This window comes from Sinocyclocheilus anshuiensis, unplaced genomic scaffold (genome assembly GCF_001515605.1).
Source record: "Sinocyclocheilus anshuiensis isolate Anshui unplaced genomic scaffold, SAMN03320099.WGS_v1.1 scaffold122, whole genome shotgun sequence".
In the NCBI taxonomy this organism is placed as follows: Eukaryota; Metazoa; Chordata; class Actinopteri; order Cypriniformes; family Cyprinidae; genus Sinocyclocheilus; species Sinocyclocheilus anshuiensis.
The window spans coordinates 874,180-895,250 of NW_015544153.1; the positions used below are offsets into that span (position 1 = coordinate 874,180).

Sequence of the window (21,071 nt, forward strand, 5' to 3'; positions counted from 1 at the left end):
CATGACATTATCTTGAGTTTTTAATGGCCATGTGCAACCTAGTGGGTCCAAATCTTTGAAACAATGAATGTATTTTGGTTCTCCAAGTCTCTTTTCTGAGCAAAGGCCATTCTGATGCACTTTCATACAAAAGCACAGCGAGAAAGGCCACCATTTGCCAGGAAAGGGCAATGAGGGGAGGGGTGGATGGGTTTGGATGGAATTGTTCTTGAGACAGAGGAGTGGCGGAGTTTTTTCCCCCTCTTCTTTCCCAATAGTGTGGGGTGGGGGGCTGATATGGTTCGTATTTCAGCGCTCATGGGGGTCGGGGTTGGACTCATTTTTTGGGATATACTAAGATTCATAAATGCGCCAGTGGACATAACACCGCGGAGCTCTGACTGACGCGGTGGGCTCTGTCTGTGTGTGCCTGGCGTCGGATCCTCCCAAATACACCCACATCCACGTTCACACTCCCCGCGAGCACAGAGCTGCCGCTCCGCCGGTTCTTCGGCGACTTTCACCCCTGAGGACCTGCATGTCTAACCTTTAGACATGTTCAGATTAGTGGATTCACGGACTCTCCTGCTATTTGTAGCAACGCATTGCGTTTTGCTATCCCTTGTAAGATGCCAACAAGAAGATGACCGTAAGTTGGAGTTTTTCCACATTGAAATTCAAAGTATTCTGCTAAAAAATTGTACGGTGTTGCCATGGTGACATGAGAGGAAAGTTTGGAATGGATCAGTTTGGTTTGCGCGTTTCACCTCTGGACTGTGGAATGTCTTGGCTAATTTTTAAAATATAAGACCGCATGCTTGTATTTTAAGTCTAAGTCTGCAGTTATCCAACGTTTGATTGCAGTCTACAATGCAAACAAGCGACGCGACGCGTTAAAGCGCAAAAGCTGCTGTATCCAGCTCCATTGATGTGAACATTCTGGGTTTCGCTCTTCGGTCACGCGCAGTGCTGACAGAATGACAGATGCGGAGGTTGCGCGACAGGTTAACACGCGCAGACTCTTGTGTATATTATTTCAAAGTTAGCTAAATGTTAAAGAACAAAACGCCTAAAGTAGGCTATCTACGGATTCAATTTGCATTAACGTTTCTAAACAAAGGTTCAGCAACCACAAAAGTTAGAATGCAGGTTAATCAGTGCGCAAAACTGATGCTCTGTAACTTTCTCGTGAGGAGGTTACTATAGCAACAATACACCGTTCGAGCACTTTCAGTTGGAAAGGATCAGTATCATTACGGTACAGTGACAAAACGTATGTTTCTCTCATTACTTATCACTTTAAAATACATTTAATGTTTTTAAAACAGTTAACTGATGGCTAATTGTGCTAGTAGTCGTGCGAGACCACAAAATTACTGACAGGAAAAAAACAAGCTCCATAAAAGTCATTGAATTATTAGATGTATTATTTCTTATTTATTTATTTTAGTTTTTAACGCAAACTTGCTTCAAAGTTTCTAGGCAATTTTCATTATGTAGGCTATTTAAAGTGTTAATTTTCTTTATAATGACATACCTGGAGAAAATATTGACCATCTTTAGAGTTCTCAGAGGAACTTAAGCCAGTGTGGCAAACCGAGGAACAACAAATGGATGCCTCAAGTTTTTTTTATTTTATTTCTACAATGTAAAGAAAAGGCTTATGTGTAACCGTTTCAGCATTAAAATGACTGAACTCCATATATAGGCCATCAATACATCCACTAGTGGTAGTGTGAGCACTGTTTCACTCAAGATTGGGAGCAAAGGTTCCTCCAAGGGATCAAACGGTGCACCATTAGTACACGTGCAAATGGTTTGGAAAGCAACAAATATTTCGGGTTTAGTTCAGGGGATTTTACTTCGATTAGAAGGAGATTTAGGGAACTAGGTTTGGTGGGTGGATAGGGAGGGGGTCTGTGGAATGTTGTTTGAAACGGCAAAACATCAGACTGGCAACCTCAAAGAGGCACAAGCATCTTGGAAGAGTGTCATCTGTGATATTTGGTAAACTATGAAGGGATAGAAGAATAATGACCAGGTTGATGATCTCATTGTGTTCTCACTGTGCTTCTTAAATTTCTCACTCCTCAGTAAACAAGGAAATGTTAATTACACAGAATGCTTGCTTAGGCCGGCCTATATTTGCATCCCAGAAAAGTGGATTTTCCATATTTACAGTTCAGATTTAAACAGCTATAATTGCAGCATTCATGTGCACTAGGGCTGAAAGTTAAAGTCAAATTACACTTTCATATGAATATTTGAAAAGCAAACATTTCAAGGGGTTCTGTGTGTATAAGGGCTGTCCTTTCCGACCCATGAGGATGTATTTGCCCTGGTGGTAAGTGAGACCATTAGATCCAGATGGAGCTTTTGAGAGGGGTGTGTTTGCATAAGGCACCAGGCTGTCAATGCAGCCCAGTCTGTGTTTGAGAAAGCCCCATTCATGGCTAGTTTAGTAGATTTGGGGTTCAGTTACAAATACGCAGACTACAGGAGCCTACATTTTACGCCAGGGTGTCAGATATGCACCCTGCAAATATTAATAGCCAGTGTTGTGGTGAATGTATAATGAAAATGTAACCAGATGCCAGCTACCAGGTGGACAGAAATTACAATTTTGTTTATGCATATATAAACAAAATTTATATATGCATATATATATATATATATATATATATATATATATTCTAAAATATTTCAAAATTATTAGGAGATCTGTACAAGCTATATAAGTATATTTTTATGTCGCTCAGCTGTCTCTTACCCCCATGCACTCCTTTCTGTTGGCCCCTTCTGGTGGCTGCAGAGGAAGACTTTGGGGGCTGCATCCAAGATGGCCAGCAGTATGCAGACCGTGCAGTATGGAAACCAGAAGCATGCCGCATCTGTGTGTGTGATGCAGGGGCAGTGCTATGTGATGAGGTCATCTGTGAGGACCTGAGAGACTGTGCCAATCCCATCATTCCACCTGGAGAGTGCTGTCCCATCTGCCCAGCTGACTCCGACGAACCTATCGGTCCGCTCTCTGCTCATACACCTCTCTTTGCTTATCATACCTGTCCTGCTAGCTATCTGCTTTGAGTTCTGTAACTATGGCAACAGTGCCACATACCACTAGACTACACTAGTTGGTCATGTGATTGCATTCAGAACTCAAAGCAAACAATTAAAGGGAAGAAAGCAACACTTTTAAGTTTTACGTTTGCATTATAGTGCAAATTATGTTTTTCAGTTAAAGCCTGTTATGGCTAAAATGTGTCCACTTTACATTTTACTTTGATAGTAGTTTTTTTCTTATAGAAAGAACACAATCTTGACACTAGTTTGCTGTGAAATCCATTATTTTTAGACAAGATATTTGGTCACTTCTTCAAAAAAGGAAATGTATGATTGTATTGGTCATGTTTTGAGCTAATTTATACTTTAGTCTCAAAATATTTCATTTTACTTTTTTAATTAAAATAATTATTGCAGCATTTTATTTTATTTTATTTTATTTTATTTTATTTTATGCTTTCACTGAGGGACACACATAGTTCAAATAGATTGATATTCTGTTTTTAACACAAAAAGACAATAGATTTCTTGAAAGTGGACTCACCTTGGCCTTAGACTGCTTTATTTTGGAAAAAGCTGGAAAAACAAGAAAATTAGTCTTTGAATGGGAGGTCATGGCACAACCTCATTCAAACAACCTAATTAACAAAAAATTTAGAAGTGTTCTTTCAACTTTTTTCATTTACTTCATGTTCAGTGAACCTTGACAGCTGATATTGTTCATTTTAAAAATTGTGTGTGTTGCTGCTGCACAGATAGATACACACAATAATAAGATGAACATAGTTAACAAAATATGATGAAACGTTTTGATTTTAATATACTCTAGCTCACTGTAATCAGCTCATGCACTGATACAGAATGAGTTTTCACTAAATATTTTATTCTAATTTGCTGAGCAGCATATAGCCTAATATTGCTTCTAATTTAAAGATGATAAACATTTTATCATGTTTTAAACTGATCATGAGCTTGCACCTTCATATTATGCTTTTAACAATTTAACCAAAGCAGATTGGGAAGAGAATGATGCTGTTTTGGTACACGGCCTAGTCGGGTGCCGCTGAGTTGGTCTTTTCAGCTATGTAGTTTCAGCAGGGAGTAGCTGTTCATTAGTTCTTACAGTAACACTGAGTGTCTGACTAGTTTACCGTCCTCATTATGAGTCAGTATTAGCTGATTGCTTCATTCGCAGCCGTTTTTTTTCCTGACCCTTTGGTGACCTCTAGTATTTTATGATGAGCCAGCAGTATTGTTATGAATGTATGATTCAGATGTTACAACTCCAGACAGACTGTTATTCTACAACATTGGTTGTTTTTGTATGTGTTTGAATATTTGCTGATTGATTGAATACATGCAAAACTACTTCCTCCTGTGTCTAACTATCAATCTTTATCTTCTTCATCCTGTGACATGATTCAGCAGGGTCACTTGGTGCAAAGGTGAGACCTTGACTTTTTTATCTTTATTTAAGAAATGCATCATATTCTTAAGGTTTAGATTGAATACTGAATAGAATTACCTATGTAAATTGTATATTAAGTCTTAAATATGTTCTTTCTTACTCTACACAGGGACAGAAAGGAGAACCAGGCGATATTGCAGATGTAAGTCATTTCACCAGTAAAGATCTTTGTGTTTTGGACTGATTTGACCAAATGTTAAAAACTGGAGTTGGAAAATAATATTTATTTGTTTGTTTCTGTAGGTTGTAGGACCAAGAGGACCTGCTGGCCCAATGGTGAGATGAATCATAACACTTTGTTAGTTGGTTTCTGAATAATTTGTCACACATCATTGCACTTCTCCACTAGGGGGCTCTCCAGAACGTTTATTTGAATGTACTGTTGTCCTTTTCATTTCAGAGACCTACAACGTTACTTGTTGACTTTTTTGTTTTTTAACTTTTCTTTTTGTGATTTCAGGGACCCTCAGGAGAGCAGGGAGCACGTGGCGAGAGAGGACCTAAGGGTGAGAAGGTAAGTAACTTTTTTTCTCAAACTTGTTTGGTAAAGTAATGTCAGACCTTATTAGCAGTTATCCGGTTACATTAAGGGGGCAGTGGACACACTCTGCAGGATGCTGTCATGTGAAAAGGCTTTAGTTAATCGCTGTTCTTTTCCAATTATGCTCTGTTTTTTGTTTTTTTGACTCCCACCCCTTAGGGAGGTCCCGGACCAAGAGGGAGAGATGGTGAGCCTGGTACACCTGGAAACCCAGGACCCCCTGGACCACCAGGACCTAATGGTCCCCCTGGACTTGGAGGAGTATGTTTCTCCTCTCATTTCATCTACTCTCTAAATTTTTGTCTGCCCTTTTACGGGGTTACTGTAAGTTTGTTTTTCAATGTGTGTGTGCAGAACTTTGCTGCTCAGATGGCTGGTGGTTTTGATGAGAAGGCAGGAGGTGCTCAGATGGGTGTGATGCAGGGACCAATGGTGAGAAAAACTGTGTTCACAAACACAAACATATCTATATGTATATTAAATAACTTTTGAAATTGTATGAAATACTTTTTTTTTTCTGGTTTAAACTGCAACCCATTTTGAAAGAATCTCACGTCACATATAAGTCAATATTTTATAAGTACTCATTTTGGCTAATATGGATCTGTCAGAATAATACAAATATGAATAGTTATCATAGTATATAGTTCTATAATTCATAAACTTATATGAAAAGTTTGTAAGGTCTGCCCCCTTGCGGAATGCTCTGGAATGATATTTAATTTCAAGATGGAATTTTAATTTTAAATTTTTACTCTGCATGTCAATTTTTTCAGTCATATTGCCAAAGCATTTCATACAAAAACAACATGCACAAATGAATAAAAGTCACCTGAAGTTTCAATATTTGAGCATTGTGCTATATTTAAGGTGCTGCATTATAATCGTACTTGAAGAACTCTGACTGTAAGCCATTTTTTTTTTCAATTTAAATACATTTTTGTACTCTGCAACATAAAGAATGATATCAGGAGAGTCAAATGCTGTTACCTGTTTTTAATCCTTAGTGCCCACTAATGACTTATTTAGTCACAATAGCATTTTCAAATGCCACCTGTTCTCAGAACGTTACAGTGCTTGACAGATTCAAAGCTTGTAACATACAATATAAACATATATCCAAAATAAATGTGGTTACTAAAAATAAATCACACACATTGAAACATAATTAATCTTAAATGATTGGAAAACACAACATAGTCATGCTGTTTTTTTTTGTTTTTTTTCAAAGTTGCCATGCTGCATTTCAACTTTATCTGTTTCTACAGGGTCCAATGGGTCCCCGTGGTCCTCCCGGCCCCTCTGGAGCACCTGTAAGTAAACACACATCATTCATATTCATAATCATGTCATATTTCCAGAAAAATACAACATAATGCTGATTATATTCTCAACAGAAGCTACCATTGACGAGACAGATATGATTAATATGTTAGCACACACCAACACCAACTCTTAAGCCCACACTGTCATTTGTTTCCATTCCAGGGCCCACAAGGTTTCCAAGGCAACCCTGGAGAGGCTGGTGAACCCGGCCCTGCTGTGAGTGTCCCAAATTTTGCCTACATGCACACACATACAGTATGCCATTTTATATACTCACATATTACATGGCCCACACAGATGACGCATTCAGATGCACACGGAGAATGGCATGGCTTTGCAGACTCCTTTACTAGAACACAATGCAGTTTAATCAATTTATAACAATTGTTTTACTATAGGGTCCCCTTGGACCCCGTGGCCCACCTGGGCCCCCTGGAAAACCTGGAAGTGATGTGAGTAGTTTTTGCCACTGGATTGATATTCAACCTTGTCCAAATGTTGAATGCTTGACAGATACAAACTTAAATGTCTCTGCGCACTCTTTTTCCAGGGTGAGGCTGGCAAACCTGGTAAGGCTGGTGAGCGTGGACCCCCAGGGCCTCAGGTAAACAACGTACACAAACAAAGACCAGGATGCAATCGTTTTAGTCACTTGTTTGTATTCTGATAATAGTCATACAATTTAATATAATCACATTTTTACAAAGATGGAACATAATCACTAAATATGTTTCTTATTTATATATATGACAGGGAGCCCGTGGATTCCCCGGAACCCCTGGCCTACCTGGCATCAAAGGACACAGAGTGAGCTTCATCTAGAATTAATTGTTTTTCTGTATGTTTACTTCTGTATAAATACATGCATTTAACCTTTGAATGTGTTTGTAGGGACACCCAGGTCTGGATGGAGCTAAAGGAGAGGCTGGTGCTGCAGGTGCTAAGGTAGAGCAACATAAAAACAGTCAGCCAAAACACTCAACTCTGACAGATAAACTATGTAAAATTCATCCTAATACACTGTCTATAATCATATCTGACAAAAAAGTTTCACAGGGCATCAGAATTCTAACATATCAAATTTATGTAATTTTAAGGCATTATTGTTTGCAAATCTGCTTTTGAACAATATATATTATTGAATAATTTAATTTTATTTAATTTCCAGAGATATTTTAAACTATAAAGATGTTTTAAAATAAAAGTACGCCTATAAAAACCTTTGAGAAATGGAGATTCACTACCTGCTCATTAACACCCAACTGTAACAGATAAACTACGCAAAAGTCATCATGACACTGTCTATACTCATATTTGACAAAAAGCACGTAAGAATAAAATGCACACAGATTTCACAGGGCATCAGAATTATAACAGACATTTATCAAATGTTTATGTAGTTGTAAAGAATTATTGTTTGCAAATCTGCCTTGGAACAATATATATGATTAAATAATTTAATTTAATTTTAAGTTAATTTAATTATTTAATTTCTACAAATAAACATATTTTAAACTATAAAGACTCATATAAAGATACCAGAACTTTGAGCAATATATAGTGAAATATATAAGCCTACCAAATGCTAAATGTGCTAATTCATTTTAATTATGTTCTGAGCAAATTGATTTGACCTAACATACAACTGTAAGGTGTAATCAGTCTCGTCTCTCTTCTTCCAGGGTGAAGCTGGTGCTAATGGTGAGAACGGTGCTCCTGGACCAATGGTCAGTATCTAGAGTCAGAAATGGCCTGATGATTAATTTAGCTGTAGTTTTCTGACACTGACATAGTGCATCTAACACTCTCCATCCTGTTTTTTTTTTTTGTCTATCAGGGTCCACGTGGTCTGCCCGGTGAGAGAGGTCGTCCTGGGCCTCCTGGTGCTGCTGTAAGTGAACACTCGGATAACTGGCCTAATTAACAATACAATATATGATAAAAATTTCTGCAGCTGAAGGTGGCTTCAGACTGTAATGGTCTACATATGTCTGTCCACAGGGTGCCCGTGGTAATGATGGTCTGCCTGGTCCTGCTGGTCCTCCTGTAAGTGCATTTCCTCACTTCTTCAACTGCAGGTTCTCACATACTAGAAGTCTATATACACTTAAAATCATGGTCTCCATTCTGTTTTTAAAGTTTAACTTCATTAATGCTATTGCTAATGATAACTAATAGAGATATCAAGGTGGACGATTGTCGATATAATGTATATATATATATATATATATATATATATATAATCAAACTTAATGATAGCCAATAATTTCACTCAATATTTACTAAAAATATTTTGAAAATGTAGTTAGAAGGAAGTAAGCACACCTCTTTGATAATTTGTTGATGTTTCTGTCCTCAGGGCCCTGTTGGTCCTGCTGGTGCTCCAGGTTTCCCAGGATCCCCTGGTGCTAAGGTAAAATATCAGTCATCTATAGCACTTCATTGCGAATTCTTAACCCATTCTCAAATTTAAGCATTTTTAATTTGCACAGATCCTTGGTAATGATATATGATGTTCACTCCTGCAGGGTGAAGCTGGTCCCACTGGAGCTCGTGGACCTGAGGGTGCACAAGGACCCCGTGGAGAGGCCGGTACACCTGGATCACCTGGACCCGCCGGTGCATCTGTGAGTAATATTACAGATAATGTGACAAGCAAAATATGATTTGATTTTCTTTATCAGTGTAAACAATATATGCAGTATTTTGAAATTAAATGTTCACGTTATGCAGGGTAACCCTGGTACTGATGGTATTCCTGGTGCCAAAGGATCTGCTGTGAGTATATCCATATAATTTATTGTGCTCTTTCACTCATTTCTCTGTATATTTTAAAATAATGTTTAGTCTTAACACTGGTCACACTGTTGCAGTGAATCTATTGTGAACATTTTTCTCTTTTGCAGGGTGGTCCTGGCATCGCTGGTGCACCTGGTTTCCCAGGACCCCGTGGCCCGCCAGGACCTCAGGGAGCTACTGGACCACTTGGGCCTAAAGGACAATCTGTACGTAATCATGTCCAATTAAAAAGCTCTCAGTGTTTCCCAGACATCTATTAGTAATTTCATATGGATGATCCGGATTGCACAGGTTACTGATTATTCTGCCATTTGAGGTTCGCCATTGTACTAATTGAAAACACTCTTGTGTTTATACAGGGAGACCCTGGTATCCCAGGATTTAAAGGCGAGGCTGGACCCAAGGGAGAGCGTGTAAGTAACCAACATTATACCTATCATCAGTCGTCATTTAGATTGTATCAGTTACAATCATATTAAATATTATAGCAAACTAATCAGTCATATATTTTTCCTAATTACACAGGGTGTTGCAGGACCTCAGGGTGCCCCTGGGCCATCTGGAGAGGAAGGCAAGAGAGGACCAAGAGGAGAGCCTGGTTCTGCCGGACCAAATGGACCTCCTGGAGAAAGAGTGTGTTTCTTATCTTAATTAGTTTTACTGATTAACTGAATGATAAAGAACCACACTAATAAGCCTATATGTGTTGTTATTTACTAGGGAGCTCCAGGTAACCGTGGATTCCCTGGTCAGGATGGTCTAGCTGGAGCAAAGGTTGGTGATTTAGACTCATAGTTGGTTACTCATCTAATCAACCCATGTATTTCCTCTGTACTCAAATGCTCTGTACTATGATAGGGTGCACCTGGTGATCGTGGTGTTCCAGGTTTGACTGGCCCGAAAGGAACAACTGGAGATCCTGGTCGCACAGGAGAGCCCGGTCTTCCTGGAGCCAGAGTAAGTGATTGTGGTATTTCTGGGATTTACCTGAAAACTGATTATTCAGGGCAATTTAGATCATCATACCTTAGATAACAGACATTACAATCTAAAATCAGCTTTTATGATTGTTGACCATTCATCTGTTTCCTCTTCTAACAGGGTCTCACTGGACGCCCTGGTGATGCTGGACCTCAAGGAAAAGTTGGACCATCTGTGAGTATCTATATAATTTAAAGCACTTTAATTTTTCCTGTAACAGTAAAGAGTTACAGCCTGCAAACAGATATACACTACTGGTCAAAAGTTTGGGGTTAAAAAATTTTTTTTTGAAAGAAAGAAATTAATATTTTCATCCAGCAAGGATGCATTAAATTGATCAATATCAATAAAGACCATTTTAATTTTAAAATAGATTTCTGTTTCAAATAAATGCTGGATCCTGAAAAAGTATTATAATAAATAAATGTTTCTTGAGCACCAAATTAGCATAAAATTATTTCTGATGGATCATGGTGACACTGAAGACTGGATTAATTGCTGCTGATATTTCAGCTATACCATCACAAGAATAAATTACATTTTAAAATATATTAAAATAGAAATAAGTTTTAACAATAATTCATAATATTACTGTTAATGGACTGTTTTGTGTTTGTTTTCCTCCCCCACATGCTCCATGACCTAGTTTCTCCCTTGTGTTAATCATGTTTGATTATGCCCTTATTTGATTCCAGCTGTGTCCCGTTTAGTTCCCTATTTAAGCCCTGTGTTTTCCTGAGTCCTGCGTCCTGTCTAAAAAGTAAATTCCCCTTCTACGTGTGTGTTCCTCTGTTCCTTTGGATAAATACTTTCTTCGTTGTAAATGCTCCTACGTATCCTCACTCCTTCGTCTCCTCGTTCCCTCACAGTAGCAGCACCGTGAAAATTACTGTTTTTACTGTATTTTTGCTCAAATAATGCAGCCTTGGTGAACATAAGAGACTTCTTTCAAAAACAAAAAAATCCTTCCAACCCCAAACCTTTGAACGGTATACATAGACTCAATATCCATTGGGAAATTTCTAATTTCAGTTCAGTCCTGAACATATTTTATTCATTATAGGGTGCCCCTGGTGAAGATGGACGCCCTGGTCCTCCTGGGCCTCTGGGAGCTCGTGGTCAGCCTGGAGTGATGGGATTCCCTGGACCTAAGGGAGCCAATGTGAGACCATTGGAGTGTTTCTGCATTTCAGCTACTGGTGTTCATGTTTAGGTCCATAAAAATGTTTGGGAAGTGTATGTGTTGTACGTCATTGGATCATATCTCTCTCTCACAGGGTGAACCTGGAAAATCTGGAGAGAAAGGACTTGTTGGGCGCCCTGGTCTTAGAGTAAGTCATGGTTCAATAGACATGCATATCCAGATTACTTGGCCTTATATGTCAGAAGATACCAGATCTCCAGACTAACTCCTATGAAATACAGTAACTGATAAGAAACAATTATTCATAAGCATACACCATACATCACTATTATACCTAATATTAATCTGGTTTACAGCTGATGAAGTCCTATAGATTTACAGACGTACAAGAAGGAACCCAAATCATAACTGGAATATCACACACACTTGGGTTGGGCTCTTTTGACCTAGCAACCATTCAGGACACCCTAGCAACCACACAGTGTGCTTGAAACCATTCAGAAAACCTTAGCAATCATATACCAGCACCTAGCAGAGTTTTTGTACAGACATGCACCAAGAAAATGTAGAAATGCATTTTTCTCATTCTTTCTCTCTTTATTTTTTCTTCTATTAGGGTTTGTCTGGTAAAGATGGAGAGACTGGAGCTGCTGGTCCACCTGGCCCTGCTGTGAGTATTACATCACATTACTCACAATGTCTTATGATCTCAATTCTTTCAGACCATGGTCTGAAACACTTCCTTGGAGACTAAATTGTGATTTCAATGTGCTTTTAGGGTGTAGCTGGTGAGAGAGGAGAGCAGGGTCAGCCTGGTCCATCTGGCTTCCAGGTACATTCATATTAATATCCAAATATATTATTCAATTCTGAAAGAGAAAACTGCACTCTTTTTAAATTACTGAAGCCAAACAAGGAGTCAGGACTCAAAGTATAATTATTTATATGTAATAATAATCACAGTTTCATGGGTATAAGGGTTTTTCTAAGAATTACTCTGTTTCTACACAGGGTCTTCCAGGACCTACTGGATCCCCTGGAGAGCCTGGTAAACCTGGTGACCAGGTGAGCATCACTTAAGATATTTATTACAATTTTCCATTTTTGTTGTTGGTTGTTGTGATGTTATTAGTGACTAAGTATTATGCTGAATTTCTCTCTTATTCTTTCTCTTTATAGGGTGTTTCTGGAGAGGGTGGTGCTGCTGGTCCCACTGGACCAAGAGTGAGTTCATATCTTTAATTAACAAGACTCCAAATTACTACTGGAAATCAGTAGTAATGTGTCATTACACAAAAATAACTCTTCTCTGTGCTTCTCTTAGGGTGAACGTGGTTTCCCTGGTGAGAGAGGAAGCGCTGGCTCTCAGGGTCTCCAGGGACCAAGAGGACTTCCAGGAACTCCCGGAACTGATGGACCTAAGGTGAGAACCACATCACATCTGATGTGAGATTGTGCTCTACTGTTCCATCAAATCTGTTCATTCTTAAGCTCTTTAAATTAAAAAACTCGTCAAATTATTGAATAACTTCTTGTTCAAAAGTTTGTGGTTGGTAAGATTTAAAAAAAATGTTTTTGAAAGAAGTCTCCTATGCTCACCAAATCTGCGTTTATTTGATCAAAAGTACAGTAAAAACAGCAATATAGCGAAATATTACAATTTAAAATAACTGTTTTCTATTTTAATGTACTTTGACGTATTTTTTTTTCCTTTGTTGACAAAGCTGAATTTATAGCAGCCATTACTTCAGTCTTCACTGTCACACGATCCTTCAGAAATCATTCTAATATGCTGACTTGGTGCTCATTTCTTATTATTATCCATGATGAACAGTTGTGCTGCTTAATATTTTTGTGGCAACTGTGATAAGGTTTTTTTGATGAACAGAAAGCATTTATTTGAAATAGATATTTTGTAACAATATAAATGTCTTTACCTTTACTTTTGATCAATTTAATGCATCTCACTGAATAAAAGTATTAATTAGCCTACTTTAAAAAAAATCTCACTGACTGTGCCATCTCTCAGACTCCCCCTTTACATCTCTGTTTGATTTCCAATAGGGTGCAATTGGACCGGCTGGCGCTCCAGGAGCTCAGGGCACTTCTGGCCTGCAGGGCATGCCTGGTGAGAGAGGAGCTGTTGGAATCCCTGGAGCTAAAGGTGACAGAGTAAGTGTCTTTAAAAATGGTACTATCCCTCTTCTCAGTGATTACATCAACCTAATGTCATAATACATATGTATTAACCTACTGAATGACTTTGACTTAATGTCTAATTTTACTAGGGTGACACCGGAGAGAAAGGACCTGAAGGTGCTTCTGGCAAAGATGGTGGAAGAGTAAGTGCTATAAAGACAACAGATGTAAGAAATTGCTTGCTTTTTTCTTGCTTGTCATAAGTAATGATGTTTCTGTCATCTTTTTTACCAGGGTTTAACTGGTCCAATTGGTCCACCTGGTCCTTCTGGTCCCAATGGCGCTAAGGTGAATGTCTCATCCTTACTGTGGTCTTCCACCAATGGTTGCATGCTAAAATTAGTGAGCAGGTTGTTTAATTCTTGTTTAATGACACTTTGTCTTTTCTCACAGGGTGAAACTGGTCCCATTGGCTCAATTGGTGCTCCTGGTGCTCGTGGTGCCCCTGTAAGCAACATATTTGTTTGTTTTTGTTTTAATGTGATTATTAGTGTAATTTATTACAACTAGACAGCAAATGGAAGAAAGAATGGAGTTTGTGGTTTTGTCAAAGGTTATCTTTAGGTTTCTTCTTATTCATTATCATCCTTTTATCATCCTGTTAGGGTGATCGTGGTGAGATTGGTGCACCCGGACCTGCTGGCTTTGCTGGACCTCCTGTAAGTACAAACACAGTTACAAAAAGCCTCCATTTTACTGCAGAGCTAATATCATAGACTGTCATTAATCATAAAAGATCTTTTCCATTACAGTTTTTACTCCAAAATGAAAATGACTTCTAATAAGGCAACACTGCTATAATGGCTTAGCAACTCTGTAGACAGAAGATTAAACTGAACTTAAAAAAAGCAATAAAAAACAACCAATTAATAATATTTTGAATGTAAAGGTATTCTACAATACAATTATGGGCACTAACACCATTATACATTATGTATTAATTTTTAAAATGGAATATTCTCGTAAGAGAAATATCTCAGGATTTTGTCATTTTAAAGAGCATCAATAAAATGATAAGCAAAACATTGTGTCAGTTAATGTCATCATTTTCACATATATTGGATACCCAATAGACACGCTAAATAACACAGTACTCTATAGTTACACTTAAAAATGTACAATTCTCTATGGCTACAATGTAAAATGAGGCTACAATGATCGATTAGGGAGTGTCGTTTGTATTAAACTGGAAATTAAAGCATTTAGTCATAAGTAAGATCAATCTGATAACAACCTTTTGTCAATGTCACTCTTTAGGGTGCTGATGGCCAGCCTGGAATTAAGGGAGAGCATGGTGAAGCAGGACAGAAAGGTGAGGCTGGATCCCTTGGACCCCAAGGACCATCAGGAGCACCCGGCCCAGTGGTGAGTGTTTCTGCCTCACTATCTATTGATACTTTGAGGCATTTTGTGAATCAGTTTTACACTGATATGCGGTTAAAAGAGGCAGTTTTTTAGAAAGCAACTTGGTTTTGGTTACTGGCACATGACATCTTTAAAATCTTTGTGATTTTCTACATAAATTAAGAGTTTAGCATAAAGCATCAACTTTGTGCTGTTTCTTCACAGATTAAATGATTATATTTGGCTCATCGGTGTTCACTGCTTGATTTCAGGGCCCAACTGGTGTTACAGGACTTAAGGGAGCACGTGGAGCCCAAGGAGCTCCTGTGAGTTACTTAATAAGTCAATTAGTCATAAGTAATAATTTTCAATTATTACTTATGAGTTAAATTGTTTCTTAATAACAATATATTTCTCTGTTGTAGGGTGCCACTGGTTTCCCAGGTGCTGCAGGAAGAGTCGGATCACCTGGCCCCAATGTAAAGCTCCTCAATATCACAGACAGATCTCTGTGGTTCCTCCATAGTTCACTTAAACTGATTGACTGTATTATCCTAAATTTATCCTAATCCAATTTATTTTTTTTATTATTCTTTCACAGGGTAATCCTGGTACTGCTGGCCCTGCAGGTCCTGCTGGTAAAGATGGTCCTAAGGGAGTTCGTGGTGATGCCGGTCTCTCAGGCAGACCAGGAGATGCTGGACTGCGTGGACCACTTGGTGCTCCTGGAGAGAAGGGAGAGGCTGGAGAGGATGGTCCTCCTGTAAGGCTCAGATTCATTCATACATACTTATTTTAGCATCGAAGGTGCAGGTGTATTCTGTACAGGTTCATTGTTTCTTTACTGTATTCTTAACATTTCTTCTCTCAATATTTCCTGTGTAGGGTCCTGATGGTCCTGCCGGCCCTTCTGGTCTTTCTGGTCAGCGTGGTATTGTTGGTTTGCCTGGTCAGCGTGGTGAAAGAGGTTTCCCAGGACTTGCAGGACCCTCTGTAAGTAAACAAACCCATGAGCAACATAATTTCGATATGAAAACCTCTCATCTTCATTCAAACACAGTTTAAATTCAAGTTAAAATGAATAGATTTGTGGGTTTTATTTATAAGATCAAGAAAGTAATTAATATTAAGTATTAATATTACAAATTATTTTATATCTAAATAATAAATATCTATTAATATCTAAATAAATATATAAATATCTATTAATATCTAAATAATTTTTTCTTAAAATTCATTTTGTATTATTACGCAAGAATATATTTTGCCCAGAAAATCTGATACTGATGCAGTGCCCCTAATCTGACACTAACTGAAAATGATTTGTACCACAGGGCGAGCCTGGTAAACAGGGAGCTTCTGGCTCTGCTGGTGACCGTGGACCTCCTGGCCCTGTTGGACCTCCTGGATTAACTGGACCTGCTGGAGAGACTGGACGTGAGGTAAAGAACACATACATGCATAACATGATAAAATCAGTGCCAAACAAGGCAAAACTACACTGCAATAATCTGACTAACACAGAGATACATCTAAAGTGAAGTCAGTGAACACTTTACTGAACATTTTGTATTATAAGACCATATCAAGACCAGATCAATTCTGTTTGTCCTCAGGGTAATCCTGGATCTGATGGTCCACCTGGTAGAGATGGTGCTCCTGGTGTGAAGGTGAAGGAACAAACAAACTCATATAATATCCTTTTGTTGTCCTCTGATATTTATAAATCACAAAGCAGTCCAGCTTGAACACGTAATTTTAATTCCATACAAGTAAACAATATATCACTATTGTCACATACACTGGGGTCCAAACTTCTGAGACCTTTAGTGAAATTACTTGTTTGTATTACTGTTTTGATATTACTTTTGTGTTTTAGTAATTTTTTTATTTTTCTAATTTAATGAATCTTTTTTCATTTCTAAATTATATTATTAACATCATTTTACTGAAAAAAAATGATGAATTTCAAAATGACTTTTGGACTAAAATGTTGGTTAGTCAATGCACAGATGAATTTCCAACCAGCTATAATATAGAATGTGTTTTACTTGTGCTTTTCTAGGGTGAGCGTGGTAACACTGGCCCGATTGGTGCTCCTGGAGCTCCTGGTGCACCTGGTGCCCCTGGTCCCATTGGTCCAATTGGCAAACAAGGAGACAGAGGAGAGAATGTGAGTACATCAACTTCTGAAATCTCATTTTCAACAATATACAGATTATATCTTCTGCATACAAGAAAGCATGACTTCAACATATTCAGTATATATATGAATACGTCTGCTTTGATGGCATAATTACAATCAACAAGTAGTGTAATTTGTGTTACACCATTAAGACCAGATCTAACACTAACATTTCTCCCCAAAAAAATTAACCTGAAAGATAATAAGCAAGACCATCCTTATGAAGATCAAAATGCCAGAGCTAAAGAGATGTAGCAATGTTCAGCACTTATATGAAGTATTTTTATTTATTATTTATGTACCATCTTCTCTCCTTTCTAAAGGGCCCACAAGGACCTGCTGGACCCCCTGGACTCGCTGGAGCTAGAGGCATGGTTGTAAGTACATTTTATGAAGTGCGTGGAACAAAACAGAACACTGAAAATACACATCAGGCTTTAAAAATCTTGAAATAGCCAGTATCAACATGTGTATATCACACATACACTATATGAGTATGAAGAAAATCCAGTAAATTGACCAGACGACTTCAGAAGAGTTTCTTACACCTAAACTCCATATAGTTATAATGCAAAAAGTGTGAATGATTTGGTAACATCTAAATAGACAGGTTTATTTTTTAAATAATATTTTTAAATAAAAAATATGGATTAAGTCACATCAGGTCATTTTTGTGGCTTTACTGTATATCACTTTATAGTTGCTAACATGTTGATGGAGCTTTTCCATTTCTCTGCATCAGGGACCCCAAGGACCTCGTGGTGATAAGGGTGAAGCAGGAGAAGCTGGAGAAAGAGGTCAGAAGGGACACAGAGGATTCACCGGTCTGCAGGGTCTGCCTGGACCTCCTGTGAGTCTCTTTTACAAGAATTAGTTTTTATAAACAAGTTGCAGTGGTAAAGTAGAGATATTAAATATGCTTACATTTCTGTTGTGTCTCCTCAAAAAAGGGCTCTCCTGGAGACCAGGGTACTGCTGGACCTTCTGGACCAAGTGGTGCTAAAGTGAGTGTGGCTCTCAACTAGTTAAACTGAGACAACAGAACAATTTAGAAACTTCATTTAATGCTCAGATGGATTACTAATGGTCTGTTTAACCCATATTACTTGCAATAGGGACTTGCAGGACCTGTTGGACCAGCTGGTAAGGACGGTACTAATGGTCAGCCTGGACCCATTGGACCATCTGGACCTCGTGGACGCTCTGGAGAGTCTGGCCCAATTGTGAGTGCATCTTACTCTAAAACATGCACATAAAACCTAAAATATTCACTGACATCAGATGAAAAGAAGATGTCTGATTCATTTTGTCTTCCTATCTGCTCTCATTAGGGTCCACCTGGTAACCCTGGACCCCCTGGTCCTCCTGGTCCCCCTGGCCCTGGCATTGACATGTCTGCCTTCGCTGGGTTGTCTCAGCCTGAGAAGGGACCCGATCCTCTGCGTTACATGCGTGCCGACGAGGCCTCCAGCTCTCTTAGACAACATGATGTGGAGGTGGACGCAACAATGAAGTCAATCAACAGCCAGATCGAGGTCATCCGCAGCCCAGATGGCTCCCGCAAGAACCCTGCACGGTCCTGCAGAGACCTGAAACTCTGCCATCCTGAATGGAAGAGCGGTAAGAAATGGAAAAAAAAGTGATTCAGAGACAATCTAATGTTAGAAAATGTTAGAAGGTGTCACATTCACATGCTCAAAAAACAGTCAAGTGCACTTGTGTGTATGATACTCACTCACCTGAACATGTTTGGTCCCTATCCACAGGTGACTACTGGGTGGATCCTAACCTTGGTAGCAGTGCTGATGCCATCAAAGTTTTCTGCAGCATGGAGACCGGAGAGACCTGTGTGAAGCCCAGCACTCCCAAAATCCCACGCAAGAACTGGTGGAGCAGCAAGAGCAAGGCACAGAAGCACGTGTGGTTTGGAGAGAGCATGAACGGTGGATTCCACGTGAGTATAATCCTTAGATTTTGGAGATGTACACTTTAAATTTTAGTAAAGTGACTACAAACACACCTCAAAACAAATTATAAAAAGGGTGTTTAAAAGTTTACAGTACCACAAAAGGCACATCTGGAATTGATTATGAACAGCTGTTCTATTGTTGGCCTGAGTGCCTGCAAATTCCCACAGCTGGTTTGGGGAGCTGTTCACAGTTCTGAATTTCTGTTGGTCCATGGTACTGAAAGTCTCTGTAACGTTCAATCATAAACCAGCAGAGACAAGGAGCTGTGCTGAAATACTCTCTCCTTCCCCCTGTGTCACTACCTAGTGTTACAATTAATCAGCTCTCTTTTCTTTCAGTGATATTAATGACCATATTTTAAAAAAGGTATTAAAAGACATTTTCTCTTTCTCGAACAGTTCAGCTATGCTGATAGCAGCCAGACTCCTAGTACTACCAGCATCCAGCTGAACTTCCTTAGACTGCTGTCTACTGAGGCCACTCAGACCATCACTTACCACTGCAAGAACAGCGTTGCTTACATGGACCAAGCCACAGGCAACCTGAAGAAGGCCATTCTGCTGCAGGGCTCCAATGATGTGGAGATCAGAGCAGAGGGCAACAGCCGCTTTACATATGGAGTACTTGAGGATGGCTGCAAGGTGAGTCACACAATAAAATATAATTTTCGAACATACTGGCTATAGTTATAAAATTAATTATTTGAAAATGAATAAAAATAATTACATTTTTATTAAATTTTAATAAAATAAATTACAAGTATATACACTACCATTCAAAAGTTTGGGGTCGGTATGATTTTTTAAAATAAATGAATACTTTTATTCAGCAAGGATACATCAAAGTGATCAAAAGTGACAGTAAAGACATTCATAATTTTACAATACATTTCTTTTCTTTTTTTATAAATGCTGTTCTTTTGAACTTCCTATTTATCAATCAAATCCTAAAAAAAATAATTATGGTTTCCACAAAAAATTTAACAGCACAACTGATTTCAACTTTGATAATAAAATGCTTCTTGAGCACCAAAATCAGCATATTAGAATGAGTTCTGAAGGATCATGTGACACTTAAGACTTATGACACTTATGACTGCTGAAAATGTAGCTTTGCCATCACAGGAATAAATTACATTGTAAAATATATATTAAAATAGAAAACTGTTATTTTATATTGTTATAATATTTCCCAATATTTTATCAAATAACTGCAGCCTTAGTGAGCAATAAGAGACTTCTTTTAAAAACATTAAAAATCTTACTGACCCCAAATAAAATAATACAATTTTACATATTAACTTATTTTTATTTTATTTATATTAATTTTTTATATATTTATCCTCTTACATGGCTTTTTTGCTGTCTTACAGAAGCACACAGGTCAGTGGGCCAAGACTGTGATTGAGTACAAAACTCAGAAGACATCCAGGCTGCCCATCGTGGACATTGCTCCCATGGACATCGGAGGAGCAGATCAGGAGTTTGGAGTGGACATTGGTGCAGTCTGCTTCTTGTAAAAAAGTAAATAAAACATATGTGGATTATGAAATAAGACACGGAAAAATACCAATGATGAGCAATAACTGTGAGGATGCAATACACTCTCCAAATAACGAAATATGGAAGAAAAGAATCTGAAAATTGACAAACGTTTTTTTTCTCTAAAAACACAAAAAGTCGTGCTGTCCACGTTTAGTGTGCAGGAAAACCAGCGTTAAATGGGATGGCCCCAAATAGTCTCTCCCTCTGAAATCCAGCCATGTTTCCCACAAGCTCTCAGTGCAGCACCTCCTCCTGACGGGAGCCAAGAGGGGGACAGAATGAGAGAGCGCAACCAAAAGAATAAGAGATTCAAAGAATAAGAGATTCAAAGAACAGAAACATGGCTTGATGTCATCACATCCTGCAGGGGGTGGGTGGCTGGGTGATGCTGTACAGCGTCATGGCTGGATACCACAGTAGTCCCTCCCACTAAAGAAAGAAGGCCATGTCCAGTCCCACTTCACCCTTCCCTCTGCCTCTTGACTTTGACTCGGAAGAAAACATCACATGCAAGATTTTGTGAAAAGT

At 38.5% G+C, this 21,071-nt stretch overlaps 1 protein-coding gene across 3 annotated transcripts; it reads left to right on the plus strand.

Moving 5' to 3' along the window:
• The first annotated feature begins 304 nt into the window (after positions 1-304).
• Positions 305-20,522, plus strand: LOC107695274 (collagen alpha-1(II) chain-like). 3 transcript variants are annotated; one of them, XM_016495107.1, is made up of 54 exons: positions 305-628; positions 2,792-3,001; positions 4,468-4,487; positions 4,620-4,652; positions 4,754-4,786; positions 4,971-5,024; positions 5,211-5,312; positions 5,406-5,483; positions 6,320-6,364; positions 6,540-6,593; positions 6,776-6,829; positions 6,928-6,981; positions 7,131-7,184; positions 7,269-7,322; positions 8,060-8,104; positions 8,215-8,268; positions 8,379-8,423; positions 8,737-8,790; positions 8,906-9,004; positions 9,111-9,155; positions 9,284-9,382; positions 9,536-9,589; positions 9,702-9,809; positions 9,897-9,950; positions 10,035-10,133; positions 10,278-10,331; positions 11,221-11,319; positions 11,435-11,488; positions 11,918-11,971; positions 12,080-12,133; positions 12,313-12,366; positions 12,481-12,525; positions 12,626-12,724; positions 13,366-13,473; positions 13,590-13,643; positions 13,735-13,788; positions 13,894-13,947; positions 14,106-14,159; positions 14,758-14,865; positions 15,117-15,170; positions 15,270-15,323; positions 15,446-15,607; positions 15,730-15,837; positions 16,179-16,286; positions 16,461-16,514; positions 16,910-17,017; positions 17,353-17,406; positions 17,772-17,879; positions 17,980-18,033; positions 18,145-18,252; positions 18,361-18,649; positions 18,796-18,983; positions 19,398-19,640; positions 20,372-20,522. In XM_016495107.1, exons 1-54 carry the CDS (start codon positions 535-537, stop codon positions 20,516-20,518), a joined length of 4,479 nt encoding a protein of 1,492 aa, XP_016350593.1. In that variant the 5' UTR covers positions 305-534; the 3' UTR covers positions 20,519-20,522. The 3 variants fall into 3 exon arrangements, with proteins under 3 accessions (XP_016350593.1, XP_016350594.1, XP_016350595.1); XM_016495108.1 differs by having other exon boundaries at positions 4,471-4,487; XM_016495109.1 differs by having other exon boundaries at positions 2,888-3,001.
• The last annotated feature ends 549 nt before the right edge of the window (positions 20,523-21,071 follow it).

Excerpts from the sequence above, each read along its gene's own strand:
- LOC107695274 (XM_016495107.1), top strand. The coding sequence starts at position 535 with ATGTTCAGATTAGTGGATTCACGGACTCTCCTGCTATTTGTAGCAACG. Across the intron at positions 12,725-13,365 it reads CCGGAACTGATGGACCTAAG|GGTGCAATTGGACCGGCTGG; the intron begins GTGAGAACCACA and ends GATTTCCAATAG. Across the intron at positions 15,171-15,269 it reads GTGGAGCCCAAGGAGCTCCT|GGTGCCACTGGTTTCCCAGG; the intron begins GTGAGTTACTTA and ends TCTCTGTTGTAG.